Source organism: Dichotomopilus funicola, assembly GCF_033296635.1.
Source record: "Dichotomopilus funicola strain CBS 141.50 unplaced genomic scaffold C8A04scaffold_66, whole genome shotgun sequence".
NCBI lineage: Eukaryota > Fungi > Ascomycota > Sordariomycetes > Sordariales > Chaetomiaceae > Dichotomopilus > Dichotomopilus funicola.
Genome location: NW_026944087.1, coordinates 69,144 through 90,871, shown reverse-complemented (window position 1 = coordinate 90,871; position 21,728 = coordinate 69,144). Strand labels below are relative to the sequence as shown.

Genomic DNA, 21,728 nt, shown 5'->3' with positions numbered 1-21,728 from the left:
TCGCAGCCGTTTTGACCCTTGTTCGGCCCGACATCATTTTTATTCCCGGCAAACCCTTTTGAGGTCACCCAACTCCGTGATGAAGCCATCCGACGCCACCCGGTTCGGCGCGCTACTCGAGTGGTCCCAACAGCATGGGGCCGAGTTGCATCCGTCTCTCGAGATTTATCATGACGATGTCAGCAAATACTCGCTCCGAGTCAAACCAACCGTCAATGAGGGGCTTGAGCCTGGCTTCACGGCCGTCTCATGTCCTCTCTCAACGACACTTTCGTACTTGAACGCCCTCATCGACGGTCCCCTTGACTTCTCATCACCGTCATCGCCACACACAACAGATGGGGCATTCCCTACCAACTTCACAAAATCTGTCCCACCCCACGTTTTAGGCCGCTTCTTCTTGATCAAAGAGTACCTGAAGGGAAAGGACTCGTACTGGGCGCCCTACATTTCGACCTTGCCTTCCCCTGAGCAGGTGGCAGCCTGGGCTTTACCGGCTTTTTGGCCCGACAGTGACACTGCCTATCTTGAAGGCACCAACGTCAGTGTCACCATTGAAGAAATCCAGGCCAATGTGAAGCAGGAGTTCAAGCAAGCCCGTAAACTGCTGAAGGACGAGGGCTTCCCGGATGTCACCAGTTACACCCAACTTCTCTACAAATGGGCCTTCAGTATCTTCACCTCCCGCAGTTTCCGGCCTTATTTGATCCTCTCCGAAGCTGACCACCAACGTGTCTCCGGCCTCCTCCCCGACGGCGTCAAGCTTGACGACTTCTCCATCCTCCAACCTCTCCTCGACATCGCCAACCACTCCATCACAGCCAAATTCACCTGGAACACCGTTTCCTCTCCACACCCGGCGTGCCAGTTGATTTGCCTTGACCGCTATCAGCCTGGTGAACAAGTTTACAATAACTATGGCCTCAAGACCAACAGTGAACTCTTACTAGGTTATGGTTTCATGTTGCCCGAGACAGAGCGGCTACACAACGATTACATTCACCTGCGGAAGCGTCAACCACAACCAGGCACGGGCCACGAGAACGACCAAAGGGTGCCTCAGTCCTTCCTCATCTCACTGCGCCCTGTACCTGACCCCAGCTCACTCGTTGCCAACTCCCGGCTACCATATGACAGGCAATCAAATGGTCTTGCCTCGCTACCGTCCCTTAGAAACTTTGAGCCAGCATTGCTGGACGATCTCACAACCACAGTGGCTTCGCCAGAGGAGATAGCCGCTATACGCCAGTGGGAATCGAGCACCGACGTAACGTCGCCTCCCGAAGAGCTGGCCGAATTCGTGGAAAAGATCATTGCCATCCTAGGTACCAAGACGGACTCCGAATATTCGCAGTTGATGAGGGTCGGAGTACAGGGTCATGACGAAGAGACCGAGGATGGGGAAGTGAGGACATGGCTGCCGCCCCCGACGAACGCAAATCAGGAACTTGCCGTAAGTTATCGAGACCAGTGCGCCAAAGTGCTGATTGCCGCGCTGGACGCGCTGGTAGGGGACGATTGAGAAGAATGGTAGTCCAAAAACGGCGGAGATGGGACAAGGCTGTCTCGCTGCCAAATACAAACCAAAAGAAATTCTCCGAAGACCTTGTGAGAGTCGTGCTTAACCAGGCGGCCTTTCCGCCTGGAAGCTACCAGTCGGTCCTAGCAGTGAACACAATTACTTGCGAGCTGAACACCAACGCCTCGGCAGCGCAGTGCAATTCGGTAGTGTTCAGCAAATCACCATGAAAAAGAGTACGTCTTGAGCCTAACCCGATTTGAACGGATAACCTTTCGATTGCACTTGTGGTAGCTGGAGTCGAACGCGCTACCGTTGCGCCATAAGCCCGGTTGTTGTGAAATGAGGCCTGAAAAATTCCACGTATTGAGGGTCACGATGCATCGCGAGGTGTTGCAAGCACACAGAAAGATCTCGAAGTATTCGTAAAAGACACAACTCGCTCAGAGGATTAAGGCTTCAGCCTTGGCCCGCCAACAGAAGCATTGAGTGTGCCCCACCCAGTAATCGTCCGCGTGTTGCATACGACATCAACTGAGCATATCGAACCCATAGCCCCCTCGTTACTGAGACTTATGTTATCCAACCATGACCCAACCTCTTACACTTTACTAGCTTTCGGATAAGAGGCGCCGCTTACACGACTGGACGACTGCTGGACGCTCTGCTGCCTCCTTTCACCCCGCTCTTTTTGGCTCTCCTCTGAGCCGCATAAAACAACTCTACTTTTCCCCGTCTTTTCTCTCCGAGGTGCCCTGAAACGTCAGCCCCCACATGCAGGGCCAAACACCCGGCCGAGCCCAGCCGGGTAACATACCAAGAATTGTTTCCCGCGTGGACTTCCCATCTTTCGGGGAAATTTGAGGGCGATCTTGCTGGTATATGGATAGTACCTAAGTACCGGCTAAATGCGGACAGTGCGCCAAGGGGAGAATAAATCCTCGAATCCCCGAACTCTTGAACGCTTCGGTGGCTCTTCTCATATTTATCCACGACCAAAACCCAGAAAGCTAACCCAGGTCCATGGTTCTTGGCATCGGAGTCCCCAGATTCCCATGCTCGTCTGCCGGACCCTTTTTTTCCCCAGAAAGGTCAACAAACCGCTTGATTCCGATCCGCTGACCCGGAAGTTGCGCTCAACCGGCCGCACGATGCGGAAATTCGGAGGGAGTCGTCAGTTTCAAGACCCAAACCGGGGAACGGGGAACGGGGAATAGGGAAAAGAAGGATAACGGGAAGATGCCCGAGGTTATATTTATATAATAACTAAAGACTCAAACCACTCCGTTCAACCTACGTATCCTATCTGCGTGCTGCATCCACAACAAAAACTCCACCACCAAACACCCCCGACAATCCCAAACAAAGATGCTCGCCGAAACCATCCTCGCCGGCCTGCTCCTAGCCTCAGGCGCAGCCGCCGCCCCAGCCCCCAACCCGCTCGAGCTCATCAAGCGAGCGCCGAGCCCCGGCGTCGTGATCCAAAAGTGCAGCAACCCGGGCATGCTCGCGCTGGCGTATGACGACGGGCCGTACCAGTTCACCTCCGACCTCGTCGACATCCTCGACGCGGCTGGCGCCAAGGCGACTTTCTTCTGGACTGGCACGCTGTATGGGTGCATCTATGGCCAGTCGGCGAATGTTAAGAAGGCGTTTGCGTCGGGGCATCAGATTGCTTCGCATACGTGGTTAGTAACATAACCCTCATCCTTCCTCCCGACCTGGTCTCAGCTCGGTCTTTGCCACCCACTAACACCCCCCTAGGACCCACGGCCACATGGGCAGCATGTCAGCCGACCAAATCCGCTCCGAAATGACCAAAGTCGAAGACGCGCTCGTCAACCTAATCGGCAAGAAACCCGCCTACATGCGGCCGCCCTACCTCGAGACCAGCGGCGCCTTCCTGCCCACCATGGCCGAGCTGGGCTACAAGGTAATCACGGACGATGTTGATGCGGGAGACTGGAACAACCAGACGCCGCAGCAGAGCGAGCAGGCGTTCCAGCAGGCCGGGGCGAGTGGCAATGGGCATATTCCGCTTATGCATGAGACGTATACGGGGACGGTGCATACGTTGACGCCGTGGTTGATTGATTGGGCGAAGCAGAATGGGTTGAAGTTGGTTACTGTTGGTATGTTGTCTTTTTTTTTTTGGCCCCGTGCTTTTGGTTGTTCCAGATTAGTGAGGAATCGGGCGATATGCTGACTATTTTATAGCTGAGTGCTTGGGTGACGCCGATGGTGCGTACCAGGCTGGAACTTTCACCCCTAACGGCCAGACATCGTGCTAGATATTTGGTCGATGGCCGGGCTGCGTAGAAATGTATTCCTGCACATAGGTTCAATACACAAATCTGAATCTTTTTGACTTGGATCTATGAAGTCCCTCGTTATCACTATATCGCTCCTTGGTAATCCTATGGCGTGGAGGGAAACATGATGTAAACCCGCGGCCTATTTCTACGCCAGATACTGTAATACCAGTTACCCCGGAAATCCTAGGTCACTATAGTTGTAGCACCCGATGTCAGACTACACACAGACTCGACGTAAGCCTGCCCACTGTTTGTAGACGTCGATATTCTGGCGACTTCTTTTTATTGGTTCGCTACTAAAGTAACATAGGTAGGTAGTTTACGCTGTGCCTGGGCCACTATCTTCAGTGGCCATATAACTCAGCTACTTCCCTAGAGCAATACCACCCCTAGCGGAGGCAGAAAGAGTGTAACCCCGGCTGGAGACGAAGTACTCTCCCTTGAGACATCTAAGTGTGTGTAACTCCAGTAGGTTTTCGAAGTTCCAATCAAACACGAGACCCCATCCTATGCAGATAACATTCCTCATACATTCCGCCCCAACCACGCTGCAAGTATGTCACAGCCTCCTAACCTGCATTAAAAGCCAAGCCAAACCGCCAGAACCCACCACAACCGTAAACCACCACAACCGTAAATCCTCCCAATGTTTCTTCCCAAGATACAAGCATCGGTCCCCCAACTCCATCCGCCCTCCACACGCACACAAAAAACAAATCTACGACAACTACAAGATTCGAACTTGTGAGGGCGAACCCAACAGATAGCGAATTGTGGTAAATTCAAGTCTGTCGCCTTAACCACTCGGCCAAGTTGTCATTGGAGAAATTTTGGTGGTTGTTTTCTTGATGAGCGCAGCAACATGCCACCTTGGGGTGATTTGTGTTCCCCATCAAATCTTGATTACCATGTTCGACAATGGATTGCTAAAAACTGTTGCTAGCTGGAATGAACGCATTACGGATATAGGAAAAGAAATGGCATGAGCTTGTATCATTTGTCGTGAATAATGCCTTCCTTAACCGCTTGATAAACTCAACCTACGTTCAAAGTTGACCTTCAGCGTCCGATGGTTGACGGGGTAACCCTGCTCCTTTCCCTTGCTGTGGCCAAAAAAAGGGGTAGACTAAAACCGATACCTTGAGTCCAATCCATTAACATTCGATTGATTTGCTCCTTTTCGCCTTCTTTCACTTCCTCGATTTATTCTTTTTGGCCTTTTTTCACTTTTGTAGAAAAGTAAGTTCTCCAAGGACTTGGTCTGCCGCTTTTTTTGGCCACAGAGCGCCTCCCCCAACGCCCACATACCAGCATGCTAGCCACCTCAGGTGCTCTATTCTTTAGTCTTTTCAAAATAAACAGTATCCAAAGATGGGAAATACTTTCGCTGGTTAGCTAGGCTTGGAGATACCCGTCTGGGGGCGTCGTCATCTTATGGCCAATCAACACCCCCCTTCTTTGGCTACAAGGTATTACGGGGAATAACCTTGTCGTGATACGAAGAGTGTCTACTAACTCGACTACCGATGAAGGGTGTAAGCTTAGTCATTCATTGATTCTGTCTTGCTGTTGGATACTTCGTAATGGGAAGTTCACTAGTTCTCACTTAGACCTGAAGAACTCTAGGGCTTAGTATTTTCACCTCTTTAATTACTTGTGATGGCTTCGACTTGGGATTTCCTCACATAACAGTTTCAACCACGCTCGCTTGAAGCGAGCTTATCACATAGTAGACTCACAACATTGACAAGCACAGTGACACTATACCTCTCTGTCTCGTCTCACTTCTCTTTCAAGGCTTCCACGAGAAACACCGCGCTGAGGTAGATATTCACACACCCCCATTCCGTTTCCTACCGTTTCTCTCCAGTCCTCGATCAACTTACCTTCCCATCTTTTCCAACGGGTGTCGTTATGCCCTTGTCTCAACGGTTGTTTTCGCTTGGAATTTTTGCGGGATCCGAGAGGTGGAACACAAAACTCCAAGGTTCCTTGTGTAGTGTGTACTCAGGATCAAAATTACCGAAAACCCTCCGATCTTGCAACCGTTCGGGCCACATAACATCAAGACAGTTGTACCTCTCAAGGATACTTCAAACCCTGCAGGACAGAATACAACGTGGCTACGAATCCTTTAATCGGGCCACGTGCTGTTTATCACGAGACTGCTCAATTGTGACAAATACCACCCCGGCAAGGGGATAATTAGGGTAGATAGTAACAAGAGTCCCAAGTAACGAACCATGTTCGGAGCTGAGTCCGACGAGGAGTTCCAATCCGGCTCATGAGCCCCTGCTAGTTAGTATACAAAGTCCATCATATGACAATCTTCTTAAGGTTTTGCAATGCTTCCTCCTTCCTTCATGAGAAAGACTAGACCATCGTGGGGTTGAAGGATCAATCCACCCATGTTATCAAGGGGTTGACCGTCGGCCAGCCGGCGGTAAACCGAACCGAACCAAACCCAAACCAAACCTCAAAGCCAAGGCAATGAATCCGGCAGGCAACTCTCTCCCTTTTCGCATCGTCAACCTCAAATGATAACGTTACAACTTACCGGCAGGCATCTCTTTCCTTTCTGCATTGTCAAATGTCAACCTCGAATGATAACCTTACACTACCGGCAGGCATCTCCTTTCCCCTTGTCTCTTCACCCCGGCCCCCCTTCACTGGACCTCCGCCACCCCAACCCGGCCAGAGCCGCCGGCCCAAAGCCGGGCAAGCGCCGAACCACGCGCGCACCCCCTGGATGCCCCGGACCCGAAAAGGGTGCGCGCCTGCCAAGACTCAAATTTCAGAAGATGGACAATCACGTCAGAGGCGAGTGAGCATGTCTCTCATGCCATGCCATGCCATGCTGTGATGAGTGTGGGATCGGAATGACAATTAGCTCCCGGAGCAGGAATTTCGGTTCTGCAGGACCCTTCTTCACCGCCGGGGAAGGAATTTTTTTCATCGATTTTTTATGTAGTGTACACGACACACGGAAAAATTGTTGTCTGAGCCATTGGGCGCCACAGCAGCCAGACCCTTATTTTCTTTGAACAACCGACCCAACGAGTGGAAGCGAGCGGCCCGACGAGACGGTGCGCGGCAGACTTTCCGGGGTTGAGATTAACCGGTATGCGACTGTCCCGTCGGGTAAAGTTGTGATGTGACATCAAAACGATGGCGCTGGGGGGCCTGCCGCACGCTGCACAGATGAACATTGGCGATCCATTGGCGCGAGATCCTCAACCACCCCTTGTGTTGGGCATGGAACGTGGATGGGGGGGCTGAACATGGACGTTTTGACTGAATGGACGACCGGGCTTCGTTGATCGATGCTGACGCGGGGATGAGCAAACGGCGTGGTCATTGAGCAGGAGTGTCGACACAGTCCTTGAAGTTTTAGGGGTACACTATATCCCCTGCCATGTTACTGGTGTTGTCTGCGGCCCAGCTGCGGGGAAAACCTGGAGTTTCGAACATCAACCTTTCAGCTGCGAACCGAGAAAAAGCCTTTAGCCTTTCGGCTACGTGAAGCGACCGGTGAGCAAAACGTGAAACCGGCGGATGGAAACGAGCGAGCCCAACCACTGGATCGGATCGGCAACCACAAAAGCTTCGCTTTGTCGCTTGAAGCCAAACGAGAAGGGGGCGTTGGGCTGAGCAGCACATCGCGGCCGAAGCCGAGCGAGAAACCGGTCAAATGGGTCGCGAATGTCCATTAAGGTTACCAAATTGCCGAATATGGAAATCTGTTCGCCGGATCGAACCGTTAGTGTGGGACTGCGGTGCTGAAGTCATGTTGCACGTCGTCCACCTCCTGTTAGTTGGTTAGTAACTAATTAGTCAATTACTCTGCTTTCTGATCCTCGCGCAAAAATCTGCTTGTGGTCCCATCAACTTGAGTTTAACAGATGGTCCGATCTCTAGTGTACTCGAGGAGCTCGTTGATCGCACAGCGGATCAATTATTGGGTGTGGGAGAGGTCCCGGGCGATGGGAATCCCCCTTGTGAATCGTGGCTCCCACGTGAACTTGACCAGTGTGAGACAGGTGCGGACATCCATTTGAGACCACTTTCCACAGCACAGTTTCGGGTAAGGTACACGTTGTCTTCCTGACTAGCAGACAGCGATTAAACCCTTAGGTTTTCAGTTTGATATTGCATCAAGACATATGACTGACAACAGGCATTCCGCTACGTCAGTCCCGCGGCGTTGGTGAGGAAACGGAAGCTGCTCCGTTCTGCTTGTCGATATGTTTAATAACTCACGGGGAATCAGAGGCTCGGCACCCACCAAGCAAGTGGTCAGGCAGGCCTGTCACGTCGTCTGCCTGATGTAACTACACTAATTAATATGCTCAAAGATCGTCTGGAGAATGGTCTCTCGACGAGAAACTCGCCTTCGCTGGACGCCTGAGAATTAGCTTACTGCACGTTTCCTTTCTCTTGCCGGTGTGTCGAAACATGAACTGAAATTGCAAACTGGTTCGGCCCACTCCATGTCGAGAGTGCAACAGCGAGACCAGGCAGTTCGTTATTTTGCCCAAGTGCTTGGCTAGTTCGTTCACGATTGTCGATCAGGTTATACTTCACATTATCATCAAGGGTACGAAAGTATGAAGGAGGTAAATTCCTTGAATGGGACTCGACCTGTCCCAAACAGGAAAAAAGATCCAGTAAGTGGGTCGCTTGACAGGAACCCCACCATTAGTGTCCTACACCCATGGGGCCGTGGTTGTCTTCTGAGACAAAGAATTTGGAATGAAAGTGAAGCGATATTCGGTTTCTGTGTAGTGTATCGGGCCGTGAAGCTCAGTCCTCGTGCCTTACACTAACTACGATCTGGTGTAGGCTTGCGAGGAGCCCAGTCGATTTCCATCTCACTGACTAAGTCGCGGTCAGCTCTAGGGGGTTCACGGGGTTATCCGCGAGGAACAATGACCACCAATTTGGTCAGTCAACAAGAGAGGCAGTTGGCCCAATGCCCCTTTGTCTTGTTGCGGGCGAGCCTTTGCTTCTGCGGCGGGTGTGGTTACACGACCGTTCGATGCCGTGATCGACGGCCCCTCATTGCTTCTCTTGGGGTTGTCTCAGTCGGTGCCACGAGGAATGGGGTCTCAAGTGGTTCAGGGATGTGTCCACGAGTTTCTTATCCTCCTTTACACTAAGTAGTTAGTTAATGGGGAGAAACACAACCAAAAAAAAAGAAGAGGAGAAGAGAGAAGAGAGGATAACCAATAAGAATTGTGCTGCTAAATCGGATCGGTGGTTCAAGAAACCTCGGCGCCTGGGGAAAGTTAGCCCCATGAGGCTTGTTTGGCTGTGCCTAAACAGGTGAGCGTTGCAGGCGCCGACCGAATGGGTGGCCAATCGCGGGTGACCCAGCTGACATGCCTCAAGGCTTTCAGGGCCAGGGGAAACCTCTTGTTTCCCCAGACCCTTCTGATGTTGATCGTTGGTGCTAACGTGATCGAACGCTCGCCAAAAGGGAAGGTTTCCTCAAGTCTTGCTCACATCAATTCTAGCGGGCATCGAATCCCTTTCGGGTGTGTCACTAGTGTACACGACACGAGTGTGCACGTACATTACGGATCGGCGCAAATAGTTAGTTAATTGTGCCATGGCTGGCGGACTCATGGCATCGTTGCCACAAAACGGGAGTTCCTTTCCACCTCGACGCTAGCGGAGTACCGACGATGTGGGCGCGCTAGCTTTGTGGCCGTCAGCCATGTCTTGCAAAACCGGGCGTGCGTGGTCGTGTTGGTGGCTTGTCTGCAAAGAGAAGAACATCGCTGCTTTTCCGCTTGACCCACGGCCAAAGCCGCTGCTGGTTTGAGTTTCATCGCTGATGCTTTTGATGTAAAGAAAGACCAGCAATGAACCGCCAATGGCTAGTACCCTTAAAAACTAGGACCGACTTGAGAACCACAAGTCCAGACTCTAGCCAATGTAGAATCGACGTCTCTTGCCCCACAGAGGTTTCTGAGACAACCTAGAGCTTCCCTGGAACCCGGAGGGTGGCGTGGCCTCGTGGCTGGCCCCCGGGTCCACAGCCGTTCTGTGTCCAAGCCTTTCGGCTAAGCCGGTCGTCATATCTTTCGTGCAAATCGGGTCTGCATATTGACAATCTTAAGATTGACTAAGCGAGTCGGTCGAAGCCTTCGCAGGACCAGACGAGGATGGTGAGCAGCTCGATATTCCAATCGGCCACTAATCTGGCGTCTGAAGAGACATACCAGTGGCGGGCTCGGTGCGTTGTATTGAGAGAATCGAACGCTGAAAATGAGAAACAAGAGCGGGACAACCGCCACTTCATTCCCCTCCAAATCAGGCCGTCTCGGGTCTCCAAGGGTGAGAAAATGCGTCCGTCGTGGTTGCAAGCTGGTGATCCATGGAGTAGAATGGCAGCCGGCTCAACGGCTTGCTGCGAAATGGACAGTGCCTAGGGAATTTATTAACGCTACTGCAAAAACGAAGATTTGGGCTTGCTAAGCTGGATAATTTTGACTAACCCGCAGGCTAACGTTATCAGGTGCTTGACATCCCTGAGAAAACTGTCGTTAAAATCCGAACGTGGAAGGAAGCGCTCCGGAGCAATGGAAAAGGCGGCAATTGAAAGCCCAGCAACAACGTTCTTCACCGGACTGCACTCCTCCCACATGGATGGGGCTTGAAGAGATCTCTTCATTGCCGTTGAAGTGTGTTCATGCCCACCTTGATCCCTGCCTCGTCTGCCGCTGTAGCGGACCCAAGGCTGCTTTTGGAAGCTTCGATGGCGCTTCGAAAGTGGAACGACACGGGCCTCCTGAATCGGGAGCCGTGTTCGAGGCTTCCTAAACGGGACCAGTCGCCAGATCTGGCGAAACCCACACGATCCCCGCCAAAATCCGCAAGGGTGAACCCCACACCGAGATTCGCATCTCCGTGGTGACTTGTCGAGCGGAGGCGGTCCCCGCCATTTGCATTGGCGGATTGGATTGGAGGTTTGCGCCTTTTTTTCCTCTGAGGGATCCTCTTTCTGCAGAGGCTCGGCCCGGTAGAAAGAATTTTCTTCTCTTGAGCCGGGAGTTCCCTCGGCGTTGGCGGCAGAATAGCCCGTAAAGGCAGTTGCTGAAGCAGCACCTGCTAGCAAATCGCCCGACGGCCGCGACTTTGCGAGGAACTCATGGGGTAGTCGGGACCACGCCAAATCAGGGCGGTGGGCTGGCAGTTCGCAGAAAGCCGGAGGTCTGGAAACGCGATTGAGAAAGCCCAGCCGATCAGGCCCTGACTGCGCCAAAGCCTGGAACAGAAACGGCCCTGCTGGGCAGGGCAAATTGGAAACACGGGACGAACAAGCCACCTGGGGAACCGGACTTCCAGATGCATGCCATTGCAACCCATCGGGATGTGCTCCAGCGGTACCGATGGAGACACCAAGCGGAAAGTGTTCGATGCAACTCTCGATTCACCGGTGCGGGTCTGATGAAGTCGCATCAACGGTTCTGCAGCACGGACGCTCGCTCCTTTGGTGTGAGAACAAGGAACCTCGTCCTCTGAGCTTCTCCCAAAGCTTGTGCCATTTGCCATTGAGCCATTGAGGTGTCAGACGAACTGACCGGAGAACCGAACGCTTAGCACCGACCGCTCGAGCCCGGACCGACGGCGCATCCGCTTGGAACTGCCGCCCACGTTTTGGACGAGACCAGGCCGTGAATTCGGTCCTGCCGTCCGCAAATGCGACTTTCGTCTCCCAATTTGGAGTGCCGCCCAAATCTGCCCCTTGTCTCTCGCCCTCTCCGCTCCACGCCCACACATTCGACACGTGCTTCTCCCCACCATTTGGTGCCGGGTTGATTCTGATTCCACTGGATGGTGCGACAGCATTGGGAGACTGTCTGTTCACCCGCCGGAATTAACCTTTGCCGTTCCGCGCGGCAGAAGGTGATAAACTCTTAGATTTACTTACCCATTGTCTTGGGGATTTGGCATGAACAAAAGCCACGGAGCGGAGATGCCCGCTCGCATCAGGGTCTGGCAGAGAATTGGTGTGAGCGCTTCTGGTTGGGTTGGGCATTCGGCGCGAAGCCTAAGAAAGCCGGACGAGGGGGCCGGATTCGGTGTTTGTACCAGTCGGGGCTGTAGTGGGTACTTCGGCCAGGCTGCCAATTCCCGCCGTTTACCCACCGTTTTCATGCTGGGACGTGGACGGACCGCTCTTTGGACGGCCGCGACTTCCATTTGTAGTGTATCTCCCCAATGGGCGGCGAATCGGTGGGCAACTCTGTTGATTTCGGAACGTTCCCGACCTCCCGTCGATTGTTCTTTGAGCATACACTAGACCTCGTACTCGGCGGTTTAGTCGTCGAAACCACAAGTTCGGCCGGGCCATGAAGGAGTCCTTACTGAGTCCTCATGCAATGAGCTGCGAGCACCGTCGGTACCTAAGCCCCTGTCGCCCGCTCGTACACCACAAACGGAAGCCTCCTCGTCACTGATCAAGATTGGGGCCCGAACGCTCTTTGGGCGCGGCTTTCTGCTTCTGAGATCTTAATTTGAGGCATCGGGGCCTTCGTTGTAGCCTGTCTTGGCTTAGTCTCCAACAAGAGGGAGGTTGAGAGGATCCAATATCCCGTCTCAGGGCACACCACCACACTGTCCACACAGCACCAGCAACTCCCGGCGGGTTGTGTGGGAGTGTGCCTGGAACACTTCTCATCTTCCACCATCCCTGTGGGCTGGCTGCGAGTTCCCACCCCTCGGCCCGGCTAGCATTCACCCCCACCCGAACCCCTGTCGGTACCTCGTGCTGCTGCACTCATCCATGGGCAAGCGATTTTCTCATGATCCCTGCTACAGGGGCCCCACGGAGTCTGTATGAGACCCAAGCATGGTCCCCCGGTTAAAGTACACTATCGATAGAAGGGACAATTCCCAACCATGTTCCTCCAGCCGTTCTTGGCCGCGGGATGTCTGGACTCCGATGATGCCGGGACTTGAATAAAGGCAACTCTCTCCCCCATCTTGCCCACATGCTCCCTCCTCGTCAAGCTTCACCCACCATCATCCCCACATTCGAACGAACCTCTTCGGCAACAAGACGACAGGCTCAAGGCACAATCAACACCACCCATTGCCCAGCAACAACACCCTCTTCTACACCTACCCCAAGCTCACAGTCGAGGCACTCCACCCTCACGCCGACGACTTCCTTCAACCACCACCACCGCATATACAACAACAAACCTACACAACCATGTGCGACTACACCCAAAGAGAGTACTCGTGCGGCCACTTCCGGTGGATCGCCTCGAAGTGGTGCCGCGACTACACACTCACCCACAAGAGGTGTCAGCCCAACGTCACGCACTTTGAGTACCGTGCCGAGGAGCTCTGTGGTATGTCCACTACCTACCTTTCCTTAGGGAAGTGAAACAACCACTCTTACAACACGATGCTAACATACTTTCTCTTTCTCTCAGGCGAGTGCAAGCCCAAGGAATACCCACCATGGGAGAACCTCATCAAGCGCCCCAAGCAACAGACCTACTAGACGCTTCATCCTGTTTCCGTACTAGGAGGAGTGAGAAAGAGGCCACCACCATCACAAACAAGCGAGGATGCCACACACACACACCCCCACATCAAGAATTCACCTCGACAAGATGCCGGCGACTGAGCTGTCTAGTCTTCACCCACAACAAGCGCCTACATTCGAAACCTTTTGTACCATCACCCTTCTTGTCACATCATTGCCGACACCACTCGGCCTTTCAACACATCTTTTTTTTGGTCACATTTTTTAAGCTTATAATGAGCGGGAGGAATTAGGGAGCGCGGCGCGACATTGGCGTTTTTTGTCTTTTTTTCTAGCCTGGATTTGTTCCACCCTTGGCATTGGATTTGTTGTTTTTTTGTTTTCTTGCAATTGGGATTTAAGCGACGAAATACCGGTTTTTTCTGGGAATTTGGGAACCAAAATGTCTTTTTTTTAGGATACCTCACGGTGCTGGTGTTTATTATACAGGATCTTGGGCAATTTTGGGTTTGAACTTTTGGGAGATCAATTTTTTGGCATGGGAACTTTTTGGGTACCGTCACCGGCGGCTTTCTATTTTATCTGCCTGAATAGATTCTAAAGCGAAGAGAAGCAATACCTCTATCAAACGCAACTCGTGCCCCATCGTGCAGTTCCCCTTCCTCTCCCCCCTTCTCCGAAAATCGACGTGTCATTGACTCAGTAGTGTAGTATATCTGGGTCGATCGGGTGGTAGCAGTGTCATTGATACGCTCAGAACACTTCTGGGCGTCAAACTTGACCCCCCCGCCTCCCCCTTCACGCACCCCCCCCCCTTCAGCCCAATTGGGTGGGGACGGAATGACAGCGGAAATGTCGTTCCTTGACGGGCAAGGGGAGGAGGAAGAGATGGGTGCGCGTCCCGGGTGCCAAGCCCATGACAGACAGATGGGCTACGTTTTGGCGAGCCCACTGGTCCCTTATTTTGGTCTTTCTTCTTTTTCCTCCCCTCCTCTCTTCCTTTGCTTTTGGTCTTTTTGGGGGTGCGGGCGAGACACACACTACGCACCCTCGCAAGACGGCATGCTGGGGAGGGGGGGACGACAGGGGGAGAACAATCCGGGACTAACAAAAAATGATATGGACTCTCTCTGCCAAGCGACGGCAGCGCCCGTGTCACAGCTAGTTATGTCAGTGGACAAAAGAGAATAGCCCGCGGTAAACTCGCCGCCGCGGTGCCTGTTTCGAAGAGCGGGGGGTTGACATTTTCGACTGTGCGTTGTGCGGTTGCTCCAAAAACGAGAGTTTGCCAAGCGGGGCTTGTGTGATGAGCCTCAGCGATTCGGGGACTGATCACCACCAGGGGGCCGATGCTTGTCAACGCTTGATCCCCGTCTGGGCATCTCAAATTGGTCACCAGACTACTGCCCAGCCCAGGTTTGATACATAACGACAATGATGGCGGGGAGCGAGAGGGGCGGATCTTGAGAAAGAACTCAAGGCGCTCCGGGCCGGAACCGCCCGTTCTATTGGAGCACGCTGTAGGACGTTATGACTCGCGGTCGCAGTGTCTCTGGTTAATATTAGTTGAAGCAAACCATGGTGGTTTTGCAGCATGTCTTACAACTAATCCCGCATACTTGAGTACCGCAGGCGAACATGCGGCCGCCTTGTGCACGAACGGGAGAACTGAGACTTTGATGAAAGGGAACAGGAAGTCTCACCAAAAGCGTAGATCAAGACACGGCTGTGAGTCGTTCCCAGAGGTTTCGGCCGTGGTAGATGTTTGTTATGTGGAAACCCCAAGTGTGTAACGTGGAGCCGCTGCAGCACATGGAGCGTCAACGGTTTACTCTCTACTATCCGTGGTGTATGTACAGGAAGGCCCTGCTTTGAACAACTGGAGGCGGCTGCCACGGCTCCACCACAGCGAAGTTGCCGCGATATCACGGAAGATACGGCCGCGGCTCGGGGCGGATAATATCTCGTTTTGACGGAGTGAGGTTTCAGGCATTGCAATGCCAAAGGACGCTGGTTTTGCCGCCGCTGTGTAAGGTTCTTCTCTGATAGGGCTAGTTTCAGAGACCCCTAATGCGCGTGATGCTCCCATGCTTCGAGTCAAGCGTGATGTGATAGGTAGGAGCTAATTGCGAGGGAATGGGTGCTCTCGCACCGGCACAGTTGTTCCAGGAATCTGGCAGCGGCGCTTGCTTCGAGTGGTCGGTTCCAAGGGAGAAAAAGGACCTCGCAGGAAAAGACAATTTGTGATGCCCGAACAGCCACGGTATTTCTTACTTGGTGGGAGCCGCAACGACTGCTGCGGGCCACCTCACCCCCCCTCTACGGTAGCGGTGAAGAGGAGCTGAGTCTCAAGAGTCATTTGTCGTGCATATCGCTCTCTCGTTTGGCCCCGGCACCACGCAAGGGCAGTTTTCATTGTGAGGGTTACACGGCGCCTGATGTGCAGTATTCTGCGCACTCACAGATCGTGGATCGTGGCTTTCCGTGCGGGAATTTGCATTTTTGAGTTGTGGGATGTCGCAGTGCCTAATCCGCCATGAAGGGCCAGGCCAGGCAGCAGGGCAGCAATGCTTTGGTGAAGGCGATGACTGGCCCCCTCGGTGCATCGAGTGAAATGGGAAATATTCGGCATTTCGTTGCTGCTTGTCTCCGTGTGCATCACGCTCTCGGGAATTGGAGGGGGGACGTCCACCATCGGTATAGGTACTAATGCGACCGGCTGGCCCCCAAGGTCGAGAGTCGTGTTGGCGCACATTCGACCACTTTGCCGCGCTTCCCACTCACACAGCTAAAATTGCCCCTCCAAGGCGGTGAGGCTCGAGGCGCGGGGTTTCGCCCGTAGTTAGCTGTGATGGTTGCGGGACGGCAGGTCGGGAGGCCGCAAGCCGGGTTGAGATTGGAGACGAGGTCGACGTTGCTCGCGGGTTTTGTTGACGCAGTTTGATGTGGCAATCATGGCTACAGGAGAACAGGGGACTGGCGTCTCACTCACAGCTCACGCTACTGTAGCTGCTAACGTGGGGAGCAACATCAGCTCGGAATTCGGGCAGTTGCAGGAAATGCACCGTAGAGGTCGGCGCATCCTTGATGGAAGAAAACAAAATTTATGAGTGCGAAACCTCGAAGGGGATGGGGGTTCCGCGGTACGTAAAATCTGCAAAGGAAAATTTTCTTCTTCTGCAGACGACTTACAGTGGGACGTTGGATACCTATTCTGGGCCTGAAAACTGCAGGTGCGCGCTGTGGAAGGCACAAGCCGCGTTTCATAGAGGGCAGTTCCTGCCCAGACAGTCGGTTAAGGGACTCGCACCTGCATTCCCCACTCCCGGACTTTGTGTCAAGCGGGGGCTCCATCTTCCGGCCTTGTACATTTGGGACCTCGAATTGTTGTTACATACCTATCTACCTACCTAGTATACTACTACTATTGGAGGAGTGCTCTCCCGCAGTCGGAATAAATCTGTGTCACTTTTCTCGCATTGAGGGCAGCCACTAACGATGGTGAAGGAAAATGCGGCCCTCGCTACTGCTTTCGATTTCGGCGTCTCGCTGACGCAAACTCGAGCGAAACCGACGACCCCAGGTTTGGACTCGGCTCGATATTAGGTTCCTGTACGTGGGAACTTGAGGATGCTCCGAGCTCTCGCATATGATATATGGGGCGGCGGAAGGCTCAAGACGCACACGCCCAAAATACTCCCTTTCGATCCGTGGAATCGGCATCTGTAGGCTCGGCTGCCAGCTTGTATCACCCCGGGCTCAGGTACCAACTGCGTTGCTCGTTACTCTTTGGCTTTCTTTCACATTACCGTGGCCGATAATAATGTTCCGACAAACAGCTTCTGCGACAGCCAAAACGGCAGCTCGCACCGGTTCTGCCGGGTCCTCGCAGTTCATTGCCGGACTAGGTTCTGCCATGAACACCCAAGGCCCAAACAGCTTCTGGGAGTTTCGAGCCAAAGTCAGCCCACATCCGAGCTTCCTTCCAGAGGACAACGGCAACCTGCTTCTTAGGCTTTTGGGACCACAGCAACGCTCTTGAAACAATTGTGGGAAGCTGCATCTGCGGGGTTTCACACACGCCTGGTCTCTATTCGCTCGGCCGAAACTCACTCTCCACCTCCTCCACAGATTCTCCCGATGATAGCGACGTCTGTGATGGACGTGACTTTTTGCTAATGCAAGAGCGAGACTCGCAATGTCGGGTTAACTGTGGGCTTGGCGAAGATCCCTCGGGTACTTTCCCCAACGTCTTTCGACTGTCTCGCTTTGACGGCCCTGCTCCCGAGCCTGCTTCAACCACGTTTGGAGTGCATCCTCGCGGACAACTGGCATCTGCCAAAGCATGATTGGGACAGTCAGACACGACTGCAGATGGCATGCAGTCGACCGTTCGACCACGTCAAACGGCGCAGTCATTTCCCCCACACTTGCACATCCAGATACGTGTAGATCCACCCCTGCTTTCTGTTTCAAGAGCCCGCCTCCTCCAGAGTTGCCGATTTTGTCACTTATTATACGACATAGTAGTAGAGACCAGCCACCAGCGGTGTTACATAGTACATCTCGCGTCCCCCAGCGTTTGCGAACATCAACTCTCAGTCGAACCTGTTGATGAAATGGCAGTCCGGCCAGGACCGGTGAGCAGCCACGGCGGGTTTTGAGGTCTTGTCAACAACCCGGCAGAGGTCTGTGGACATGACGGGCCGTGTTCCCACCTTCGGGCCACATGTTCGCAGATGAGGTTGCACTCGCCCAAGCTACCGGCTCACCGAGTTATAACAGGGCTGTAGTAATAATATCCGCTTTGGGACTTTCAACGTCGGCCACCTCCCAGTTGGGCGGCAAGCCGTGCCGCATTGATACCCGGCCGCCTAAACGCTGGGGAAAACGGACGCGTGGTGAGCACGACCATGGTTGGTGTCAAATCGTCCATTCAGGGGTAACACTAACTATGTCTCGCAGGACTCAAAAGACCCTTTTGGCTATATTTTGGGAAGCATGTCCGTTTCTGGTGATGCTGCATTTGGCAATCAGTGACAAGACAAGACCGGCGGGATGTTGTCATGTGGCGTTGCCGTTGTCCACAGGAGGTGCTCAAATACCGAGCCTATCAGTATTCACCGGTTTCTTTTTGCCCATTCGGGACTCCGAGAAGAAGTCATCATCCGGCTAGGATTAACTCCCGCGTGCGCACTTCGCCGGCTTCCATACGTCCCTCAGCAACCAGGCCCTTGTCTTTTGTGGGGGAATCAAGGCGGGGGGCAAGGGGGGATGAGACGAACCACCCATTTCCAACCTGGAACCGATTTCCAACTTGCCGAATTATCAACGAGCTCCCTCCGATTCGCAAACAGCGCCGTCAACACAACAAGCCTTCAGAGGGATCAAGTCATCGGTACATCCAGATGTTCCCAAATCGATCACCGAGGATAAAACGGGAGCATCTTTGGGCAGGATTCAGTCGCTCCGACCCGTCACATGCTCCTAATGGGCCGCTAGACGGGCCCACCCCGGGAAGATCACCGTTTCGGCGTCTCATTTGGTGTGCGTCGCGCGTACGCCGTTCCCGCACTCGCCCGCATTCCCAACCCGCCTTGGGGGGTACTTCTCCCGGACCGCCTTCTCTGGCTCCCCCTGTCCATTCACGCTTTGACACAACTAGCTTGATACCGGCACGTCTTGTCGGGAAATGAAGTTGATCAACGAGCAAAGGAAAGGGGAATTCATTATGCCCTTGAGTTTTGACCGTGCCCTCATCACTCATCGTCATTTCCCTTGACTGTGATCTGATCTCTTCGGCGTACACTCGCATGTTCAGGTTGCCGATGGGATGTCCGGTGCATTGCTCTCTTTCTCTCTTTCGCCCGCACGTGTCTGACACGTGCGGGCATATTCGGCCGGCCTTCCCCGAACGATGAGAAATTAAAAAAGGAGCGGGTGGCGGCCGGGCTGCCGGTGGGAGGATTAAGGCCCATGACACAAGGTCGGTCGGTGGTTACATTTGCGTGTCGGTGGACCGGCGTGTTTTGCGGGAACAAGCTTCTGCTTTCCCGATACTGCAGGACAACCAGATGCGGCCCCAGATGCGGCGAGCAAGCGAAGGCCTTGGGGGGCGGTCTTGCAGCACGCCATCGAGGAGAACTGGGGAAAACAGCCTATTTGGGTTGTCGAGTAAAGGCTCGGCGTAAGCTTGGTTTCGAAGCTTGTCGAAGTCTTATCGGCGAACAAGACGAAGTTGTCTGGAAGACTTCTCACACCGCTGCAAGATTCCTCGTCGTGTAAAGCCTCCGAGCCTCCGAGCCGGACCTTTTTCCGCGGTCTGAGTCCGATACCATGATAAACTCAACGTCCAAAAGTGGCTGAAGTCAACTGTCAAGGCATGAACCAACCATTCCGAATCCCAACCCACCCAACCCCCATCCCCTCGATCGTCCTCGGACATGTTCTTCGCCGAACCCCCACCTTGTCGTCTTCACGCTCCCTTTTCCCGCCGTCACCCACCCCCTCGCAGCGGTGAGACCGACATCAACCACCACATGTGGCTTGGATATCGATAACCTCTTCCCTGCTCAGTGCTCACCTCCAAGCCACGAGGGCCGCACCGGGCCACCGGTCCCGTACCAGAAAAGGGTGAAACTTGGCTGGGCTCGTTACAAATACAATACAAGGGACTCTGTCTGAGTACGGGTTTGCCCGCCCCTTGTCGTCGTGGGGGTTCCCCGAGCCCGGGCTCCGAAGCCTGTGACGCCTCGAGTCTCTTTTGTGGTCCCCGGACGGACATCGCTGAGGGACTCCTTGGCCGTAATAGGTCTAAACTTCGTGTGTTAGTTAGGTTATACGCTTCTCACTGTCGCCGGCCTGAAACTCTTGCTCTTGGCGTGAGCTGCCTGCTTCAACCAGGCAGGGAAAAATACACTAGACCACCGTCACGACAACTGGGTAGTTAAACTGAGAGGGGAGAGTTTAGTGCGAGCCCATCCAGCCCCTACCCAGCCCCTATCCGGTCCAAAACACCAATTTCATCATCACCATCACGACCACCGCAATCTCACCCACCACCCACTACTCACCACCAGCGCTTCCCACCCACCACGCTCACCGTCTCACCCTCCTCACCCTCACAAGCCATACTGGGGTGAATCCCGCCCGCCCCCACGTCACTTCCGCCATCCATCCCGCTTCACCGTCCTTTACAATCTCGCTCATTGGTCTCCTCTTCCGCTTGACCGGTTGACCAGCCGGACGAAACTCGGATGGCGCCGGCGGGATCCAAGATGGGGAAGAACCTGACCGTGCATGGCATGGGATGGATGGATGGATGGATGGATGGATGGATGGGTGAGATTGGGATGTTAACGTTAACTAAGACTCAGGGGGGATACACATGGATGATGGATGCTAGATTTTAGCCCCCAAGGAGCACAAGAGGACCGGACCGAACAGGGAATCTTCAATCATCAACAACTGCCGTGGTCGCCCCGGTGTGATACTTGCTTGCTTGCAGTTCTCATCGTTGCCGGGTTTGTCTGCCGTGGCCCATCACGGTGAGCACCGAGCAACCGAGCGCGCTCGGAGGAAAGGTGAACGTGACGGTGTTACGGTGTCACGGTGTGCATTGCAAGCGCGGGGAAGCTAGTTGGGTTTACTCCCTTGCTTGCGAGCTTAGCCTTCTTTCCTCGAATCTTCAAGCAAGGGTTTTGCGGGGAGCGAGGGGTACGCTGCCCGGCTGGTCGTGGGTCCGGGGCTGGGCGCTCGGGTGCAAGGCCGGGGTCAGCACATCAAGGGGGTTTGGTTGGCGCGGATAACTTATTGACCTTGGCTTGTCTGTCGTCACGGTTGTGTTGCGTCTGGCTGGCTGGCTTGGCTGGGCACAGTCAGCGGGGGGGACATCAATGAACGTCATTCATCGAATGTCTTCATAGCAGGTAGGGGGGGGTGATTGACAGACTTGAAAGACTAAGGGGGGAGTTGACGGCCTAGCTGACTGCAGCGTTGGTTGTGTAGTGGCTGACCGTTTACAATACACTACATGCAGCTTTGGGGGGGTTGGAAATGAGGCTGCTCACGAAATGCCGTTTTATGCTTCACCGGTGTGAGAAAGTCAAACAATGGAACTTTAGAACCGTCATCTGACTACTTTCTCTTCCACCCCTCCCTTTCCGCATCGGGGTTCCGCTCGTCATGGCGCGGCATGGCCCGGTCGGCGGCCCGCGAGTTCGGGCTGACACCCCCCCCCTTGGCATTGCATTTCATTGCATTTCATTCCTGACCACCAAGTTCACCCACTCGCATCGCATTGTCGGATTGGATGCGCCGGTCGGTGGTCTCACTGGTCTCACTGGTGTCACTGGTGTCTCTGGAGGGAGGAGATAGGAGAAAGGAA

The 21,728-nt window shown here is 53.8% G+C and overlaps 3 protein-coding genes and 2 non-coding genes across 5 annotated transcripts; 3 read left to right on the top strand and 2 right to left on the bottom strand.

Moving 5' to 3' along the window:
* Positions 1-79: 79 nt before the first annotated feature.
* Positions 80-1,522, top strand: C8A04DRAFT_39437 (uncharacterized protein; the record flags this gene model as incomplete). The annotated part of the gene is made up of 1 exon (XM_062784589.1): positions 80-1,522. One exon carries the CDS (start codon positions 80-82, stop codon positions 1,520-1,522), a length of 1,443 nt encoding a protein of 480 aa, XP_062634374.1.
* Positions 1,523-1,763: 241 nt separating this feature from the next.
* On the bottom strand, positions 1,764-1,849 carry C8A04DRAFT_t117. The gene has a single exon. It is a non-coding gene; the product is annotated as a tRNA-Trp (tRNA).
* A 1,038-nt stretch (positions 1,850-2,887) lies between these two features.
* On the top strand, positions 2,888-3,810 carry C8A04DRAFT_39436 (carbohydrate esterase family 4 protein; the record flags this gene model as incomplete). Its single annotated transcript, XM_062784588.1, has 3 exons — positions 2,888-3,207; positions 3,284-3,651; positions 3,737-3,810. The coding sequence occupies 3 exons, from the start codon at positions 2,888-2,890 to the stop codon at positions 3,808-3,810; spliced, it is 762 nt and encodes a 253-aa protein (XP_062634373.1).
* Positions 3,811-4,555: 745 nt separating this feature from the next.
* On the bottom strand, positions 4,556-4,652 carry C8A04DRAFT_t116. Its single transcript has one exon. It is a non-coding gene; the product is annotated as a tRNA-Ser (tRNA).
* An 8,408-nt stretch (positions 4,653-13,060) lies between these two features.
* Positions 13,061-13,357, top strand: C8A04DRAFT_14446 (uncharacterized protein; the record flags this gene model as incomplete). Its single annotated transcript, XM_062778101.1, has 2 exons — positions 13,061-13,202; positions 13,287-13,357. The coding sequence occupies 2 exons, from the start codon at positions 13,061-13,063 to the stop codon at positions 13,355-13,357; spliced, it is 213 nt and encodes a 70-aa protein (XP_062634372.1).
* Between the last annotated feature and the right edge of the window lie 8,371 nt (positions 13,358-21,728).